At 48.9% G+C, this 20,575-nt stretch overlaps 2 protein-coding genes across 6 annotated transcripts in view; one reads left to right on the top strand and one right to left on the bottom strand.

Moving 5' to 3' along the window:
- Positions 1-17,149, top strand: part of SYNM (synemin) — a 29,777-nt gene extending 12,628 nt beyond the window's left edge. The window contains exons 3-5 of one of the 2 annotated variants that reach the window (XM_023220876.1): positions 8,998-9,068; positions 10,914-13,360; positions 14,297-17,149. In XM_023220876.1, coding sequence (XP_023076644.1) covers positions 8,998-9,068; positions 10,914-13,360; positions 14,297-14,605 — 2,827 coding nt within the window. In that variant the 3' untranslated portion in view covers positions 14,606-17,149. Of the gene's footprint in view, positions 1-8,997; positions 9,069-10,913 lie in introns of both variants that reach the window. The other variant, XM_023220875.1, reaches the window with a different exon arrangement.
- Positions 17,150-17,848: 699 nt separating this feature from the next.
- The window catches only part of TTC23 (tetratricopeptide repeat domain 23), a 111,443-nt gene continuing 108,716 nt past the window's right edge, over positions 17,849-20,575 (bottom strand). For all 4 annotated transcript variants that reach the window (XM_026455449.1, XM_026455448.1, XM_026455451.1 and 1 more), the window contains exon 11: positions 17,849-19,654. In XM_026455449.1, the coding sequence (XP_026311234.1) occupies positions 19,537-19,654 (118 nt within the window). In that variant the 3' untranslated portion in view covers positions 17,849-19,536. The remainder of the gene's footprint in view (positions 19,655-20,575) is intronic.

Here is a 20,575-nt window from a genome sequence, read left to right as displayed (position 1 = left end):
GCCCTGCTGCAGACTCCCTGCCCTGCTGCAGACTCCCAGCCCTGCTGGGTAGGATTGCTGCAGGCCTCCCACCTCTGTGCTCTGGTTTAGTCTCAGAGATGCCCATCGATGAAAAAAAAAACACAGATGGTTGACTAGAACCCATTCTTTTGTATAGGCCGAAAACTTAGCATTTTTGAAAATCACCAGTGCATGTGTGGAAGACAAACCCTCGCCATCCTCGATGTGAGTCTTTTTCAGTAGTCTGCACTGCTCCTATTCGGAAGACAGGTGTGAAGTTCCTGTTTGTGTTAGTGGACTTGTGCTCTTCTGACCCTTATTCTTTAACTAGAGTGCCCATTTGATCTCTGTAAACCTTGACCCGCCTGTGGTGGCCATTGCCCCAGAATTGCTGAGTTGACCGTCATCATCCTGTGGCTTACTGGTTCTCATTCACATGCAAGAGAAGGGTCTGTGGCTCTTTAATGCTTAAAGCACATTTTGCTGGGATTTGTCCATTGTCCCAAGGACTCTCAAATGTACTGAACACTGGCCGGGCATGGTGACTCACGCCTGTAATCCTCGCACTTTGGGAGGCCGAGGCGGTCGGATCATAAGGTCAGGAGATCGAGACCACCCTGGCTAACACGGTGAAACCCCGTCTCTACTAAAAATTAACCTGGTGTGGTGGCGGGCAACTGTAGTCCCACCTACTTGGGAGGCTGAGGCAGGAGAATGGCGTGAACCCGGGAGGCGGAGCTTGCAGTGAGCCGAGATCGCCCCACTACACTCCAGCCTGGGTGACAGAGCAAGACTCCGTCTCAAAGAAAACGAAAACAAAAACAAAATGTACTGAACACCTCCCAACCCAGATCTTTGGCCCTTCTAGGTGACTGTCATAGGGAAGGAGCGACATTAAAGTAATAATATAATTGTATACTTGTAATTTCCAAAGAGACTTGCAATTTATAAATAAATACATAACTTAATAAAATAAACATAGGATAATAAAATTAAAACAAAGCAAACCTCGGAGAGTCTAAGACTGCAGGTTTGCCTTTGGCCAGTACATGGCCAGTGAAGCTGCTGGCACCTTGCCTGACAGGTGAAGATGAGATGGAGACCTCTGAGTATCCTAAGACCTGCAGCACCGTCCCACCCTTTCCTCCTGCATTGCGGGTGGCAGTGAGTGGGAGCTGTGGGGCTGGGCTTGGGGCCATGGATACTGAGAAGAGAGGAGACACACCCTGCCTGCAAGCTGGCACCAGGCTGTACTGGCTCTTGTCTCCTGTCAAGAGTATCTGCAGTTGTGTGGGGCTGGAGGTACTGATCCATTTGCTATATGATCACAGGGTCTTGCCTGGAGTGTGCGTTTTATTGTACTAGCAGCAGAATGGTAAGGGAAAGATGCTCAGAGACAGGGAGGGACTGCACCTGGGAATCTCCAGGCCCTCCAGATTCTGATTAGATTAGTGACAGGTGGAACCAGCACAGTGGTTTTAAACCTCCCCGGTTGATTGTCAGGTACCACCAGGATAGAGAATTCCTGGTCCAGGGCCTCACTGCTCACAGGGCAGCAGCATGCACATTGTGAGGCATTGTAAGTTTGTTGGAAATGCAGAATCTTGGGCCTACCCAGACATACTGGACCAAAGTTGGCCTTGTAACAAAATCCCAGGTGATTTGTGCACACACTGCTGTTGGCAGAGTGGCCCAGGGGCAGGTAAGTGCTAGGTCTTCTCACAGCGGCCTGGAGGACAAGATGAAGGATGGATTGATGGAAGAGAGGGGAAGCAGTCATAGTAGGAGGCGGGGCTTACACCAGGACCCACGCGCCAGTCTGGGCTGTTTGCAGTTGCATGTGGCAGTCCCCTTAGAGCTGCATGGGGCCTGTCCGAGGTCACAGAGTCCTGTGGAGCCACCTGGAGAGACCACACTTTAGAGAAGGTAATGACTTGGATTGGATGGAATTTGAAGCTCTGAACACTCCAGATGAGCAACACAACTCATTCCTTTAAGTCTTGTTTTGCAGAATCATGTCAAAACGAATAGTTTATCTAGTTTCCCCAACATTTTGTTACGAGAATTTCCAAAGATAAGAAAAGTTGAAAGAATAATGAGTGTTCCATTTGAGTTCTCCAATGAACATTTGACTGCATTTGCTTTATCTCATGACTGTCCACCCGTATCATCATCCATCTTACTTTTTGATGCATTCCAAAGTAGGTGCCGTTACCTCTGACCATGAATGGGTAACAGGGAGTGACAGCTGCCTTCTGTTTAGTACCTACCATGTGCTAAGTGCTTTATAGACAGTATCTCCAATTTTTATAGCTTCACCGAAGAAGCTTATTTTCCATGTGATGAAACCCAGGTTCAAGGAGGTTACTTACAAGGTTAGACAACTCATAATTGGAGAACCTGAGATTTTAACTTCAGGCCTTAAACCAGGGCTGTTCTCTCCCTGCCCTGCTGAATGTGGAATTAGAAAGGAGCTGGATGTACTGGGATGCTGGGCAGATGACGGTACAGACCTAGTCCCTGTCCTCAGTGGTAGGATGATGATGTTTTGGGTGCATTTGGGGGAGGCTGACATGGCAGGCAGGGAGGGCTTCCTGGAAGAGGCAATGCTTGATTCTTATAGGAAGAGAAGCTGGAAATGACTTTTTGGAAAGGGTTTTCCAGGCAGAGGGAATGGCCAGGGGGAGGCCCTGAGGACTGAGCTAGTGATGGTGCCAGTCTCTGGGCAGCTGGGTTTTGGGGGCCTGTCATGGAGGGCTGCGTGTGATGGCCGGGTAAGAGCCACACCTGCCCTCAGCCTGCTCCGAGACACTTGGTATGCAGGATATGATGCTGAGTGGGGGCCTGCAAAGATACTGCCAGTGTGGGCTTCATGTCAAGGAACATGGGCTGTAGATGAGGCAGCATGGATCTGGGGAGCCTGCTGCAGGGCAGGGAACCCAAAGGGCCACCAGAGACCCTCCAGCACGAGGCTTCTGGAGCTGGCGAGGGAGTTGTGAGAATCCAGGGAGGCTTCTAGAGGGATTTGAGATGGATGAAAGTCTTGAAAGAAGGGGACAGTTGAGCAGACATAGAGGAGAGAGGGAGATGGACAGTAGGGGGTAGCGTGGCAGGAGGGACACACAATGTTGAGGTAAAAAGTCAAGCATGTTCCAGTAATAGAACGCACGTTCCTAGGAGGTAGTGTCGATGGTTCACTGCCACCTAACAGGGAAAGCTGTCCATGGGTCACCGCTGGATGGAGCACTTCAGACCGAGGTGATGAGAAGAGATTTGCAAAGGGATGTGGGGTTTGGGCCTTTGGGTGGTGGGGAAGTGGGGAGATGGGAATTGGACTGGCAGAAAGGAATCAGGAAGGAGCTCCAGGTGGGCAAGTTTCAATAAGAGAATAAGTTGAGAGAGGAACGTGCAAGGGGAGTGTGGAGAGGTCTGGGAATGAGGCAGAGTGCAGGGGCCTTGCATGCTGGGAAGCCTCTGTGGGGCTTTCTGGGGCCTGCGGGGGCAGTCCCAGGGCCAGCACTGTGGCCAGAGTAGGCGGTGCTGGGAAGGCAGCGACAGGCAGAGTGCAGGAGGCCTGCAGTGCTGGGGGGGATGGGGTGTCTGGGTGGCTGCAGGGAGGCTTCCGAAGTTGCCTGCAGTCGCTAGCGCCCAGGTGTGTAGACCTGATGGAGGTGGCTGTGGCAGGAGGCAGGAGCCTGAGGGACTGAGAGGTAAGGAAATGTGAGAGACGTGTTGCTGTCACCCTCTGCAGGCTAGCACAGAGTCTGCAAAGCAAGTGCTTGTGAATAGTCGGATGGTAATTGATGATGAGATGGTGAAAACCCTAGCAATGTCCAGAACCTGCAGTGTCCCAAACCCTCTCACTGCCGATGTGAAGATCTGGTCCAGATTCTACAGACTGACGACGTGCAGAAGCACAGATAGAAAAGAAACAGCCTCCCCATACACACACTCAGCATAGAGCCCAGTCATCAGCAAGAAGCTGTTAGAAAACATAATCTTTCAAAAAATATACTCAATATTGAACCAACAAATGCAAGAATACCCAGGAGTGGACAGTGCAGAAACCCCAGAACAGAAGGATGCAGAAACAGTGTGCATGACATGAGGCCAATCCTAGGTTTCTGGTCTGGAAGACAGACAATGCGGTCTCTGTACGAATCCAAAAAGAGGCTTTTGTGTTCTATCTTTTGGGAGATGAAAGATATTATAGTTGTTCTAAATTTCACCTGAAAGAAAAAATGGAAAGCTGGGTCAAAATGCTTTTTCAGTAGAAAAATCCCAAAGGAAGCCTTCCGTCGGCAGATAGGAAAATGTAATGCAGAGATTTGTTTACTGCCTGGGGTCTTTAAGGCAAAAGTCCTTTTAAAAGGTTAGGTTAGAAACATCATCAAAAAATATGTTGTGTGTGCCAGGAAGGGCATGGGAAGCTTCCTGTTTCTTCTTTCTAATCCCAGTTGGCAGAAACAGCATGTTTTAATGGAGAAAAATATGATGTGGTCTCTGGTCTCGATGTAGACTGCTAATGTAGCAACACAGAGGACTCCTGATGTTTACATCTCATCATTCTAGTGACATTTCTGATTGCTCCATTATTTTTAGGCCACCTGTACCTTTTCACATGTCTCTTCAAAGGAAAACGTTTCTTAGGGGTTTCCTCAAGGTTTTGCAGAAGTATATATATGTATTTTTAAGTTAGATCCCACCTTTTTTGGGAAGACTTATAAAAATGTGTGAACTTATCTGATTACTAGATAAAATACTTGAAGTGAATACAATCTTGTAGTTTTAAGAATAGGGTTGGGCATGGTGGCTCATGCCTGTAATCCTAGCACTTTGGGAGGCTGAGGTGGGCGGATCACTTGAGCCCAGGAGTTGGAGACCAGCCTGGGCAACATGGTGAAACCCCATCTCTACAAATAATACAAAAACAAGCAGCTGGGTGTGGTGGCACGTGCCTGTAGTCCCAGCCCCTTGGGAGGCGGAGGTGGGAGGATCACCTAAGCCTGGGAGGCAGAGGTTGCAGTGAGCCGAGATGGCACCACTGCACTCCAGCCTGGGTGACAGAGCAAGATCCTGTAAATAAATAAATAAATTGAATATATAGTTGAAAGGATCGACCAGTACCTTTGGTTGCTGGCCAAATAAATGAGTTAACATTCAGTTAACCATAAAATACAGGTGATCCACAATCCTTTCCCTTGTGGACTCATTTTAATTAGCTGGAAATCAGTTTTCTTTGGAGGATGTAGAGGAGGTGGTGATGACGTGATCGCCGATGTTTAGTGAGCTCTTATTCTGTGACAGCCATGATTCTGAGAACTTTCTGCTGCTTGATTAGTTCCTACTGCAAACCTGTGAGTTCTCTCCATTTCAGAAATGGGGAAACTGAGTCACAGTGGGTTGAGCAGCCTGCCAGGGTCACAGAACTAGGAAGCAGCAGGCCCAGATTTGAATCCAGACATCCTGACTCCAGAGCTTTGTCCTGCGTTTCCTCTCTGTTTAATAAGTAACATTTGTCTCTGTTGATTATCTGATTTTTTTTTTTTTCGGTCTCTAGTATTGACCTAGAGATGGCTCTGGGATGTGATTGAATACTGACCCCAGAAGGGATGCCTTGAAATGGCCCAGCACTGTCACGTTACCTCCTGTTATCCTTCCTATGGAGCCGGTGGTCGTCTCACCTTTCCCTTTCAGGTGGCACTGCTGGTCATGGGAATGGAACTCCCCGCTGCCCCCTCCCTTCTGCTCCCTGGTCTTCCCGGTGACTGACCAGCCACGGGCCTGCATCTGGGGTGACCCAGGCGGTGCCTCCACTCTGTGTGGAGCTTGGCTCCCTTTGGCACAGTGAGGAGCCGAGGGAGGCGGTTCTGTGGCTCCTCCAGCTCGGGAGCCTCCCTTTCTTCTATGTACTTCCCCACCTGCTGTTTGCTAGGAAGCACCGTGTGAACCACCCACAGGCCCAGGCCCAGGCCCCGGCCCCGGCAGGCTCCCGCACAGGCCTGGCTTCTGGGAACATCCTGACAGTGCCTCATTTATGGGGCTGCACAGAGCGGTGGCCTTGTGCCCGCAGTGCTGAATCACGGCAGATTGTTCAGAAATTCCATTAGGATAATCTATCCCAGACGGAGAGCCTTGCCTTGGGGCCTGCTCAGGACACCGGGTGGCCCATTAGGGCCTGGCGCCTGGCCAGAGGCCACATTACAGCCGGCTTCTGCGCTGTGGATTTGTCTTGGGCTCCTTAATGAGGCCAGGGACGTGGATTTTCTTGCACTTTGGCTTATTTTCCTGCTTAAGGGGCCACCAACCTGTGGCGCTATGTGAAATGCCCACAATAGCCCATGACTCAGGGGATTGGCATTTCTCACAGTCCCTGAGGCTTGGGGGCAGATTTCCTCCGCTGCTCTCAAAATAACCAGGTTTGATTGCAGCCTCAGAGAACAGTCTACCCATTTCTTAAAGTGGTACAAACCTATTCCTTAAAAATGTCCCTCGCAGAGCTTTAGAGGAAATCGTAGTTTCTGGCTTCTCCTCAGAGTCTTGTTGGTGACTTCGCCGTGTAGTCCTGGGGCTGTGCGGAAGGCTGGTGGCTGCCATTGGGCTGGGGGTGCCACCCTAAGCATGACCTCAATGGCCAGTGCCCAGCCGGGTGCTCACAGATAGTGAAGGTGACGTGTGTCCCTGCCTGCTAGGATCCAGCCATTGAGAGGACACAGATGAGGGACAGCTCCTTCTCCAGCAGGAGCTTCTTACTCTCATAGGAGAGCTCTGCAGGGCCATGTTGGATGAAATCACAAAGAGAATTTACTTTCATTAATATGGCCCGGAGGGTCTATCTGCAGGATTTATGCTTTCTGAAATTTGTGTGCAATACCATGGTCTCTAGCCTCACTGGGAGGCTTAGCGATATCACAGGGGAGGGGGCTGAGAGCTCAGGCTGCCTGGGTTTGCATTTTTCTCTTTATTGGTGAGCTGTGTGCCCTTGACCAAGACGCTATCTCTGCGCCCCGGTCTTCTCACCTATAGAGCGAGGATGCGGCCACAGGCCCTGGGTTGGGGGTGGCTTCGACTGTAAGCACAGACATGAGAGTGACCACAATGCATAGTGCTCAGTGTCAGCCAGGGATTGTACAGGCCTAGAAAGGGGAGGCCGTGGGGCTGTATCTTGTCTCCTGAACCAGGCCAGAAGCCCCACGCAGGGCTGGTGCCTGTCTGTTGTAATCAGGGTCCTGAACTCTCTGAAGGTTTGGTGATGCTTTGGAATTCTCCTGGAAGAGGAGCAGAACCGTTCCCCTTGGAGGGGTGGGGAAGACATATTTTTCCCTGGACAGCAACATACCTTTCGTTCTAACTTGGGCAGCTCAAGGGAGAGGCCCCGTGGTACCCAAGGTTGGCAGCTAAGCCAGTCCGGGAGGATCTGAACTGGAACCTAGTCTTTCTCCCCACACCCTACTCTAGCTCCTCAGCTGTAGGACGCCACCCCTTCTGCTGCTGTCATCCTGGGGTGCAGACCCTTGGAGGCTGGCTTTATCCTGAATGTTCCTCTGATTATATAGACCTCAGAACTTTCTCAGCAGTGAAAGCTGTTTGCATTCCTGGAACCTAAAATGCTTGGTCATGGAGGTGTGGGATTAATGGGTTGGTGTCCTGTTTCCTGGCTTCTGCCCTGAGCGAAGGGTTGGGGCTCTTGACTCAGGCTCCTGCACATCCCCCATCCACACACAAGTGCTCTGCAGTCACCGCTCTGGGTTGGGCCCGCTGTGTGCACCTTCGGGAGAGCGCCTCGTGCCTTCCTTGCTTTATTCCAGCTGCCCACAGGGTTCTCATGTTCATGGGGCTCACTATGTTTAACTAGATGGATATACAACTCGGTGCAGTTTGTCCCAGCTGCCAAGTCCCTGCTCGGGTGTGGGCGCCCTGCTCCGTTTTTGTGCCCAGCTCTCAGCCGTAAGATTGGCATTTCTCAGTGGGCTCTGGTTCTGGATGCCTTTTGCCGTGTGCAGTGCATTTCTTGGAACCGGAGTTAGTGACTTCACATGTTGCTCTAGCAACTGAGAAACTGTTGCACCCAGAGCCGCCAGCAGCCCAGGGGGTCTTCGTGAGTGACTGGCTGACAGGCATCCCAGTGCTAAGCCCCTCACCAGCAGGCTGGGTCTGCTGGGACCACTCTCTCCTCAGCTCTGGGATCTGAAGCAGTAGACATGAACAACCTAATGAAACCTCTATAATTTTAGAACTTTGGAGCAGATGTAGTCAAAAAAAATCACTTCATTGGGTGCTTCTCACCATTTTATTAAAGGAGATAACAGGATACCAATTTGGATGAAGTGAGGACCCTAGGACTGGCATTGGGAGGGTGCTACTGACAGGGGGCGCTTTAGCACTACCTTTTCCATCTGCCTGCCTTCTGCTTCTTTTTGTCATCTCCAGGATGACCCTCTGGAAGGCAGTTTGAAACCACAGATGCAGTTTGGCTGCCTTACAAGTGTCAGTCCCTGCTGTGCTCCTGGTCAGCCCTCTGCAAGCTGCCCCCCAAGCTGTGACTCCAGGAAGACCCCAGTGGGGGGTATAGCTGCCCTGGGGCCCTCTAGCCTGGGGTGACAGGCCATGCCTGGGGCCCACATTTCTCCAGTGCCCCCATGTTCCTGCTCCTCTTCACCCTGGACTGAGAAAGCTTTCTGGAAGGTCTTGGCTCGCCAGTACTGTTGAAGCCCTAACCTGGTCATTTTGTTCACTGGGCTAGTAGGGGTTGAGCGTCATGCTGGGCGTCAAGGATGTGGTGGTGAGCAGAGCAGGCAGCCTGGCCCAGGTCTGCTGAGGCTGGTGGGTGGGCTTGCAAGCCCTGTGGTGCAGCCCTGCCCAAGCCTCCTCTTCAGGTAGAAGTCCTAAAACATGTGACACTATGGTCATTGGCACATACCACATAATACGTTTTATTAGAGGCACTTCTTACTCTTTCATTTCCTAATGAATTATGTTTTACAATTATTTTTACAGGGCCTTATTGGAAGGAGAAAGTAATCCAGAGATAGTGATCTGGACTGAGCACGTTGAAAGCATGCCATCAGGTAAATAAAAGCTAATGATTTAACTTAGCTTTAAGCATCTGAACTGTTTATTCTGTGGCTAGATAGTAAAGCACCATCATCTGGAAGAACGGGTTAGATATGGTGTTTAGATAACAGGAATTCATCTCTCATTTAAGTACCAAATAGATTTTAGTTTAGTGTGACATAATTGCAGGTATGTGAATGAGAATGTTTGGGAAGGTGCTTGATAAACTTGGTCCTCTCTCGACAGGATGCAGGAGCGGAAGGGGCTGATGGCACTGGGCAGTGTGAGGGCGAGGAGGAATGCACATGGACTTGTGTTTCACACCCCTAGAAGAGACACTGCTTCCATTTCCAGACCAAGGGGTTATGGTTGTTACACCTGTAGAGGGAGGTATGGCCTTGGAGGGCAGGCAGGCAACACTCTGGAACCTGCTACCCTAACAGGAAAGAGATACGGGAGTGGTTACATTGTTTCCACCACCCTAGGTTGGTGTGGGCAGCTCAGGAAAATGTGTCTTGGTGCCTTGAAGACTATCTTATTCAGGCCAAGAGCCTCAGGACAGGGCCCATCCTTCCTGTGGCTGCAGAACTGACATAAGATAATTAATGTTCATTAGAAAGATCCTAAGAAACTGAGGGATAACTTGTTTTTTAACCTTTTAAAGCCCTATAGAATCTTAAAGAGCTCTGGCTAAGCAAGTGTCGGTTAAATTACGTATAGAATGTTGAGTTCACACCTTAGGCAGCATGGTTTTGGTCTTCCTTGTTTCTTTTAGGCACCTCATGGATTTCACACATCACTGGGTTGAGAATAATATTTGGATTCTAATCATCTATAACTGGAAGGGATCTGGTCTTAGACAACATGCAGCAAATTTTCTTTCTAATTCTGAGAGGAAGTTTGAAAAAAGCAAAGGCGTTCGTGGAAGGGTAGGCATTGGTCAGCCTGCCTGGTATCAGTTAACATATGACATCTCTAAAACAAGAATTAACTCCCCAGATTTCAAGATTTACTTAGTTACCTAAATTTTTAACCTGTTGATACCTAAGTTTGGACATCCATCATGTAACCTAAAGAGAGGGGAGAAGGAAGGAACGGGCCCAGGAGCTCCGAGGAAGACCAACAGTCTAAGTAAGCCAGGGCCTTGCTCAAATTTTCCCAGTTGTGATTTGGAGCCGAGGGAGAGCAAACAGCCTGGAGCAAAGCTGGAAGCCCTGAGGACTACCTCCCAAGTTCAGGATCATGACACTGAGACAGACTGGGGTGTTTCTGCACTGGTTCCATATCAGATAAGAAGGTTGTTAAGTGTAAAAATAAAAGATCAGAAAGTTTAAAAAAGTTAAATTCTTTAATACTTGGCCCAATATGGAAATCAGTGAAAAATAAGAGTATATTAAATAGTGGAGGATAGTGCTATTTGGTGTTTAATAATGATATACTTTTAATTATAGAGCCTTCTCTGCTAAAGTAAGTAAATTAAACTTACCTCAAAAAGCAGAAATTAATGATTTCAAAATACAAGATTGTGAAATTTCAGCCCAAAAACCGCACCTCTGACCTCCTTGGGATATGCATTGTGCTTTATGATTAATATTAAGATGAGTGAGTATTTTAATATCAGTAACTGGAGAAATGTGTTAGGCTGAAGTATTTGTAGTGCTACCTTTTAGTGTAACAGGATTTTGTAAACTGCCAAAAAATAATTTGGGCACTGAATATAACTTATTTTTATAATGAGCTTTCTGTGGTAACAGTATATATTTATTATGATGGGATGGGATTTGACTTGCAACAGTACTTTTATGGAAAAGGGTAATGATGCCTGTCATTTTAATGAACTGTTTGTTCAATTTCTACAGAATTCAGAAACAAATCCTATCACTATACCGACTCACTATTACAGAGGGAAAATGAAAGAAATCTATTTTCAAGGCAGAAAGCACCTTTGGCGAGTTTAAATCACAGCTCGGCACTGTATTCTAACCTGTCAGCACACCGTGGATATCAGACGGGCACATCTGTTGGAGGTGATGCCAGCAGAGGCTTCTTGGGCTCGGGATATTCTTCCTCGGCCACTACCCAGCAGGAAAACTCATATGGAAAAACCGTCAACAGTTCAACCAATGTCAGAACTTTCTCTCCAACCTATGGCCTTTTAAGAAATACCGAGGCTCAAGTGAAAACATTCCCTGACAGACCAAAAGCTGGAGATACAAGGGAGGTCCCCGTTTACAGAGCTGAAGATTCCACAGTTGCCCGCGAGTCATACCGGGACCGCCGAGACAATGTGGCGGCAGGTGCTTCGGAAAACACACGGTCAAATGAGAGGACCGTCATTCTGGGAAAGAAAACAGAAGTGAAAGCCACAAGGGAGCAAGAAAGAAACAGACCAGAAACCATTCGAACAAAGCCAGAAGAGAAAATGTTCGATTCTAAAGAGAAGGCTTCCGAGGAGAGAAACCTAAGATGGGAAGAACTGACAAAGTTAGATAAAGAAGCGAGACAGAGAGAAAGCCAGCAGATGAGGGAGAAGGCCAAGGAGAAGGACTCACCCAAGGAGAAGAGCGTGCGAGAGAGGGAGATACCGATTAGTCTCGAAGTATCCCAGGACAGAAGAGCAGAGGTGTCGCCGAAAGGTTTGCAGATGCCTGTGAAGGATGCTGGTGGCGGGACAGGTAGAGAGGCAGAAGCAAGAGAGCTGCGGTTCACGTTGGGCACCAGAGATGCCACTGGTTCTCTGCAAGGCGATTCCATGACAGAAACCGTAGCAGAAAACATCGTTACCAGTATCCTGAAGCAGTTCACTCAGTCTCCAGAGACAGAAGCATCTGCTGATTCTTTTCCAGACACAAAAGTCACTTATGTGGACAGGAAAGAGCTTCCTGGGGAAAGGAAAACAAAGACTGAAATAGTTGTGGAGTCGAAACTGACTGAGGATGTTGATGTTTCCGATGAAGCTGGCCTGGACTACCTTTTAAGCAAGGATATTAAGGAAGTGGGGCTGAAAGGCAGGTCAGCCGAGCAGATGATAGGAGACGTCATCAACCTTGGCCTGAGAGGGAGGGAGGGGAGAGCAAAGGTCGTCAACGTGGAGATTGTCGAGGAGCCTGTGAGCTATGTCAGCGACGGGAAGCCAGAGGAGTTTTCTGTCCCATTCAAAGTGGAGGAGGTCGAAGATGTGTCCCCAGGCTCCTGGGGGTTGGTTAAGGAAGAGGAAGGTTATGGAGAAAGTGATGTCACATTCTCAGTTAATCAGCATCAAAGGACCAAGCAGCCCCAGGAGAACACGACTCACGTTGAAGAAGTGACAGAGGCAGGTGATTCAGAGAGCGAGCAGAGTTATTTTGTGTCAACTCCAGATGAATACCCTGGGGGGCACGACAGAGATGATGGCTCGGTGTATGGGCAGATCCACATCGAGGAGGAATCCACCATCAGGTACTCTTGGCAGGATGAGATTGTGCAGGGGACTGGAAGGAGGACACAGAAGGATGGTGCAGTGGGCGAGAAGGTTGTGCAGCCTTCAGAGATCCCAGCGTCCTCTCTGGAGGGGGACCTGGGTTCCACTCACTGGAAAGAACAAGCTAGAAGTGGTGAATTTCATGCCGAACCCACAGTCATTGAAAAAGAAATTAAAATACCCCATGAATTCCATACCTCCATGAAGGACATCTCCTCCAAGGAGCCCCGGCAGCAGCTGGTGGAGGTGATCGGGCAGCTGGAGGAAACCCTTCCCGAGCGCATGAGGGAAGAGCTGTGTGCCCTCACCAGAGAGGGGCAGGGCGGGCCGGGGAGCATTTCCGTGGACGTCAAGAAGGTCCAGGGTGCTGGTGGCAGTTCCGTGACCCTGGTTGCTGAGGTAAACGTCTCACAAACTGTGGATGCTGATCGGTTAGACCTGGAGGAGCTTAGCAGAGATGAGGCCAGTGAAATGGAGAAAGCTGTGGAATCGGTGGTTCGGGAGAGCCTGAGCAAGCAACGCAGCCCAGCGCCTGGCAGCCCAGATGAGGAAGATGGAGCGGAGGCCCCGGCTGCTGGCGTTCGCTTCAGGCGTTGGGCCACCCGGGAGCTGTACATCCCTGCAGGCCAGAGTGAGGATGCTGGTGGGGCCTCTCACATCTCGGGGCAGCACACTCGCCAGGGCCCAGTGTCGGCCACTGTGGAGGTCAGCAGCCCCACAGGCTTTGCCCAGTCACAGGTGCTGGAGGACGTGAGCCAGGCTGCAAGGCACGTAAAACTTGGCCCCTCTGAAGTCTGGAGGACTGAGCGAATGTCCTGTGAAGGACCCACTGCAGAAGTGGTGGAGGTAAGTGGGGGAGGTGACCTAAGTCAGGCAGCGAGCCCGACCGGAGCCAGCCGGTCTGTGAGGCATGTCACGCTGGGTCCTGGTCCAAGTCCACCGTCCAGAGAAGTCATCTTCCCAGGCCCTGCCCCTGCCTGTCTGGAGGCGGGGGGCTCGCCAGAACCTGGCCCAGCAGAGTCTTCTGCAGACATGGACGGATCGGGGAGGCATAGCACATTTGGCTCCAGACAATTTCATGCTGAAAAGGAGATTATTTTTCAGGGCCCCATTTCTGCTGCAGGGAAGGTTGGTGATTATTTTGCAAAAGAAGAGTCAGTGGGTACCCAGACTTCTGTCAGGCAACTCCAGTTAGGCCCTAAAGAAGGGTTCAGTGGGCAAATCCAGTTCACTGCTCCACTTTCAGACAAGGTGGAATTGGGTGTCAGAGGAGATTCTGTACACATGGAAGGGTTGCCAGGGAGCAGCACATCCATCAGGCACATCAGCATCGGGCCTCAGAGGCATCAGACCACCCAGCAGATCGTTTACCATGGGCTGGTTCCCCAATCGGGGGAATCTGGTGACTCAGAGAGCATTGTGCATGGAGAAGGCTCAGCAGATGTGCACCAGGCCACTCATAGTCACACCTTAGATAGACAAACCATTATGACTGAAAAGAGCACCTTCCAAAGTGTCGTTTCTGAATCTCCTCAGGAGGACAGTGCAGGGGACACGTCAGGGGCAGAAATGACATCGGGCGTTAGCAGATCCTTCAGGCACATTCGACTAGGTCCTACAGAAATGGAAACCTCTGAACACGCTGTTGTCCGTGGACCCGTGTCCAGAACATTTGTGCTTGCTGGTTCAGCGGACTCCCCTGAGCTAGGCAGGTTAGCAGACAGCAGCAGAACGCTCAGACACATTACACCAGGGCCCAAAGAAACTTCGTTTACCTTTCAGATGGATGTGAGTAACGTAGAGGCGATCCGCAGCCGGACACAGGAAGCGGGAGATCGCGGTGTGTCTGACCGTGGTGCCTGGACAGACGTGGACAGTAGGAATGACCAGGCAGTTGGCGTGAGCTTTAAGGCCTCTGCTGGGGAAGGAGACCAGGCCCATGGAGAACAGGGCAAGGAGCAGGCCATGTTTGATAAGAAGGTGCAGCTCCAGAGAATGGTAGACCAAAGGTCAGTGATTTCAGATGAAAAGAAAGTTGCCCTCCTCTATCTAGACAATGAGGAGGAGGAGAATGATGGGCATTGGTTTTAATAAGCAGAAACATTTTGTTTTAATGGCATCCTGTTGGCGACATGCCAGCATCCAAAGGCCTTAACTTTAAGAGGCGGAGGGAGTCTATGAAAATCTCCCCTTTTTACTTTCTTAAAGAGTACTCCAGGCAGTGTCAATTTACTTTATAGTTAATCCTTAAAGGTTTCCAGTTAATTCGTGCCTTAAAAGGCACTGCAATTTTATTTTTGAGTTGGGACTTTTACAAAACACTTTTTTTCCTGGAGTCTTCTCTCCACTTCTGGAGATGATTTCTGTATTTTGCACCTGGTCACAGACATGGCTTGCATCTGTTTGAAACTACAATTAATTATAGATGTCAAAACATTAACCAGATTAAAGTAATACATTTAAGAGTACATTTTGCTTGCATGTGCTGATATGAAATAACAAACTAACATTTTAGGGGGAAAATAAATACAATTTAGACTCTTTCTAAAAAGTCTTTTCAAAAAGAAATAGGAAATAGGCAGACTGTTTATGTTAAAAAAATTTCTTGCTAAATGATTTTATCTTTAGGAAAAATTTACTGGCCATATAGATTTAAATTCATCTTAAGACTTGAATGAATTGCTTTCTATGTACAGAACTTTAAAAAAATATAGTATTTATGGAGAGGACAGCTGTAGTCTGTTGTGATATTTCACATTCTATTTGCACAGGTTCCCCGGCACTGGTAGGGTAGATGATTATTGGGAATCACTTACAGTACCATTTCAATTTTTTTGGCACTAGGTCATTAAGTAGCATACAGTGTGAATACCTTTTTTTGTTATAGCCTAAGTTCTGGAGTGGCCAGTTCCTGTCAGACTGTGCAGACTTGAGCTTCTCTGTATCTTAGCCCTTAGCACTCAAACATTTAATTTCACTGGTGGGAGGTAGACCTTGAAGACAATGAAGAGAATGCCGATGCTCAGACTACAGCTGGACTGGCAAGCTGGCTGTGTACAGGAAAATTGGAAACACACAGTAGACCATGCCTCCTAAAGATGCCTTTCCCAATCCTTCATTCATGGGATGCAGGTCTTTCTGAGCTCAAGGGTGAAAGATGAATACAGTAACAACCATGAACCCACCTCACGGAAGCCTTTTTTGCACTTTCAACAGAAGTCATTGCAGTTGGGGTGTTTCGTCCAGGGCAACAATATGTTAAATAGAAGGATGTTTTGGGGGAAGGAACTGGATATCTCTCCTGCAGCCCAGCACTGAGATACCCAGGACGGGCCTGGAGGAGGAGAAAGGCCCCCATGCTCATGGGCCGCAGAGTGTGGACCTGTAGATAGCCACCACCAAGTTTAAGATACTGGGATGAGCATGCTTCATTGGATTCGTTTTATTTTACACTTGTGTATTGTTTTAAAGTTTCCATCTGTAAAGTGTGGCATCATATAAAAAGAGTTTTGCTAGCAGCACAGCATTTTTTTAGTCCAGGCTAGCTTCTTTCACACAGTGCTGTCTCAACTGTACTTCCTGTAACACAGTATTATAGCACTGACTATAGTGCACTGAGGAATAACAGTCTGAGGTAGCACTACCCTCAGGCAGGCTACAGTGAAGGCACTGGAGGGTCTTCCCTCTCAGATTCACCTGGAGGCCCTCAGACCCCCAGGGTGCACGTCTCCCCAGGTCCTAGTAGTGGCTACCCCAGGTAGTTTCCGGAGAGTGCATTTTCTTCATTGATAAGTGGAGGAGAAATGCAGTACAGCTTTCAGGATGATTTTTTAAAAACACCATGAATCAGAGTATGGAAAGAAAGTTGATTTGAATTGCAAGTTTAAACCTTTGTTGTCCATCTGCCAAATGAACTAGTGATTGTCAGACTGGTATGGCGGTGACTGCTTTGTAAGGTTTTGTCGTTTCTAATACAGTCAAAGATGTGCTGATTTTGTTTTAACTGTAACAGGTAATGGTTTTTGGATAGATAATTGGTGAGAATTTGGTCAAGGTGACAGCCTCCTGTCTGATGACAAGACAGACTGGTGGTGAGGAGTCTAAGTGGGCTCAGTTTGATGTCAGTGTCTGGGCTCATGACTTGTAAATGGAAGCTGATGTGAACAGGTAATTAATGTTATGACCCACTTCTATTTACTTTGCGAAATATCTTGAATCTTAATTGTCATCTGCAAGTTTGGAACACGTAGCTTCAAGAAGTATTCTGCCAGAAGTATTTATAAGTATGGAATCATGAGCTATTGTTGGTTGCTAAATCTGTGAATCACCCAGGAGTGTGCCCTTGACATTGTGACAGGTCACCCCAAAGCTCCATGTCCTTTAAAGCCAGTCACTCTGGACACAAGAGAAATCAACTTCGTGGTTGGATGGGGCCGGAACACAACCAGTCTTTTTGTATTTACTGTTATTTAGACAAAACAGTACTCACTGAGTGTTTTTCAGTTTCCCAGTGGTTGTTTTGATATTGTTTAAGATGTATATTTAGAATGGCATCATCTAAGAAGCTGATTTTGCTAAACTCCTGTTCCCTACAATGTCACAAGAATGTGCAAAAATAAAAATCTGAGGAAAAAAGAGAATGAATATTTTCAGTAGATTTTGATGTTTCCTTTAAACTCTAAATAAAGAGTCTACGTGTTTACATGCGTGTTTTTAGTGTAGCAGAGAATTACTGGGCAAAATATATATGGAAAGTTCCAGTTTTCTAATTCCTCCCCCGAATCAGAACTCAATATTGGGAGCACAGAGCTAGAAAGCATGGCGGATAGAGCATAAGCCAGTTGGCTTATATTCAGATACACACTGGACAATTTGTGGTAAAAATGTCATCATCACAGCCTGAATGATTAGTGGCAGTAGGATACCACCAACCATCCCATTTGGGATGGAGAGGTTTCTTGAGATGTGGGACTTTGAGTGCTAAAACCAGGACTGTCCTGGGCATACCAGGGCATACCAGGACTAAGAAATGGCCATGGCCATTTCTTAGGGGCTTGAAAAAATTGAGGTAGTTTGAGACAAAGGAAAAGCTAGGTATCTTTACCTGTTTGTAACCTTGTAGCCCTTTACCAAAAATAGAAAAACACAAGTAGCTGTAGTCTTCCTCTTTTGTTGAAGTCAACAGAATTAACAGATGGGAGACATTGGAGGGAACATTCCCAAATTCATTGTTTCCTGGGGTGGGGTGGGTGGGATGGGGCCGCTAAATTTTAAAAATGTGTTTTAGTTTTTGTGATTCCAAGATACCCTTCAAGAAATACAGAAAGGAAGAAGTAACATCGTAATTCATATTTATTTAAAAAACTCAGCATGGACTCTCAGTTCAGGCTGTTGTAACAGAAAGCCATAGCCTGAAAGGCTTAAACAACAAACATTTATTTCTTACAGTTCTGGAAGCTGGGAAGTCTCAAGGTGCCAACAGATTCACTTCCTGGTGAGGGCTCTCTTCCTGGCCTGCAGATGGCTGCCTTCTCAGTGTGTCCTCACATGGTGGAAAGAGAGATCATCTCTCTGGTGTCTCTTCTTATAAAGCACTAATCCCATTTATCAGGGCTCCACCCTCATAACCTAATCACCTCTCTAAGGCCCCACCCTCTAGTACCATCCCTTTGGGGATTAGGGCTTCAATGTGAATTGGGAGCATATGAACATTCACCCCTTAGCAGACTCCACCCATGTCAACTAGATAGGAGACACGGTGAGTAGTGACCACATCTTACACCTTTTTAGCACACTGCTGATGTCCGACAGGCCTGAGTGTGGGACCGGTGTGTACCAGCAAGCATGGTCTGCAGGGTCAGCTGTCACGCTCCTGAGGAAGACAGTGGACCCTGCTTCTCTCCACCCTGTCATGGCTCTATTGAGTTTCTTTTCCCCATCAATACTGGAGGTGGTGCCCTGCACAAATGGCCCCATGGTGGTTTGGATGTCCCACTGGGGGCTGGAGGGGAGGGCCCTGTGCTGTAGTCTCCTGTCATCTTAGCACTGGCCTGCAGCCTCGTGGCCACAGGGGAGGGAGGGGAAGGGACGGCACTGCCTACACCTGCACCCTTACCCCTGCGTGTTCTGTCCACCTCGATCTGGCACTGGATCTCGTTGACATCGTGGAGAAAGACGCTCAAAGCTTCCTGTTCGACTTTGCCATCCTCACACGACTATGGCCTCCTTCCAGGAGGCTGAAGACTGCTGTGTACACGATAGTGTGCCAACTCAGGAAGCAGCTCCAGGTGGTGTGCAGGTTTGTCCTGCCTGCAGTGGAGGCCACAGGAGGGATGCGAAGCAGCAGGGAGTCTGCAGTCCTCCCCTGGCAGCCTCCTGCTAACCTTTCTTTTCACTCCCTTATACCTTCCCCCCTGGGCCCCAGGCAAAGTCAGGTGTGTTGGCCTCCTGCCCCTCCTACTGGGCTCTTTCCCAAACCCCTTTTCAGGCTTCGAGGAACTCTGAGGCAGGCTGCACTTTGAAGACACATGCTGACACCAGCGCCTTCAGGTTTCCCTTTATTAACGTTTTCTTCCCATGTTATTCTCAATCCCTATTAGCCTCCTATAAGAAAGGGCTTCCTTCTTGAATTTCACTGTTCCAGATCTGATTCCAGACCTATGCGAGGAGCTGTGTGTACAAGCAGATGTCGGGCTGACTCCTGCACAGGGTGCACCAAACTTTCGAAGAGAAGTTTTTCAGCCACAGTAGTGCTGATGGGTAAATATTCTTGTTGGCAAGAAAAACCACTTAGGTGGTAGAAAGAAAACTGCTTTATAGCATGTATCACCCTGAAGGGCATCCACTATCAAAATGTGGCCAACGGGAGCTTACGGTCTCACTGTTGCATGTTGGGGCCAATAGTTGGCTTTGGAAATCTGTATCCTGACTGTTGAATTCCATTTTCTAGGTGGAGACAGATTTATACAGCACCCTAAATGACAGTGCCCAGGAATGTTCTAGGCTTTTTCAGGGTGGGGGCGTCAGTCTGCTGTTGTGCCGGGCCGGGCCTTCGCCAGCATGGTGTCCTGAGGGATGCTGGTGCAGAAGGCCACTTTGGCTTTCGATGCCTGCCTTGGCTTCGCAGCAACCTTCGGGGCCCTGCAGACAAGCAGAAGTTGGGGTGATTGTGGTGCCCCCTCAGCCCCCACACTGTTCCCATCCAGCCTTTGCTGCCCAGCCGGTGCCCAGACCCATTCATGAGAAGCCTCGGGAGGGGCTATAAATGAGAGGAGAATTGTAGCACAGAGCATAAAATGAGATGTTTTCCTTCCATCTTTTATTTTTTATTAATTTTTTTTTTCAAACAGAGTATCACTTTGTCACCCAGGCTGGAGTGCAGTGGCCCAATCTCGGCTCCCTGCAACTTCCGCCTCCCAGGTTCAAGCAATTCTTGTGCCTCTCAACCTCCTGAGTAGCTGGGATTACAGGTACACGCCACCACACCCAGCTAATTTTTGTATTTTTAGTAGAGACAGGGTTTCGCCGTGTTGGCCAGTCTGGTCTCAAACTCCTGGTCTCAAGTGATCCACTGCCTCGGCCTCCCAAGGTGCTGGGATTATAGGCATGAGTCACCTCGCCCGGCCCCGCCCGTCTTTTAAAATCACCTGTGACCATCCCCACTGAGCTGAGGCACTCGACCTTTAGCTGTCTTGGTGAGCAGGACATGGGTGAGGAGGATGGTCAGGGTTGTGCTGGAGGCCTCCCTGGCTCGCCTTCCCTGCTGGCCAGGTTTTCCCTGCTCCAGGCTGTGGCCCTGTTTCCCTGAGCACAGACTCGGGCAGCCCTGGGGCTGCTCCCTGTGAACCAGGATTTGTGAGGTGGGCCCTCCACAGCAGAGAGCTGGGCCTCTGCTCAGGGGCTGAGAAAGGATGTGGCGGGCCAACCTTTAAGGTCAAGTCAGTGAACTCTCCAGCTGCAGTCCTGACAGGCATCCGAGGGCAGAGGGAAGCCAGAAGCAGGGCTGCAGGAGGCCACAGGAATTCCTGGGGCCCTCCCCCTGCAGCGGGTGCCTTAGCCTGC

The sequence above is a fragment of the Piliocolobus tephrosceles genome, chromosome 6 (assembly GCF_002776525.5).
Source record: "Piliocolobus tephrosceles isolate RC106 chromosome 6, ASM277652v3, whole genome shotgun sequence".
NCBI lineage: Eukaryota > Metazoa > Chordata > Mammalia > Primates > Cercopithecidae > Piliocolobus > Piliocolobus tephrosceles.
Note: the sequence above shows the minus strand (reverse complement) of the source record. Positions and strands in the feature narration are given on the sequence as shown.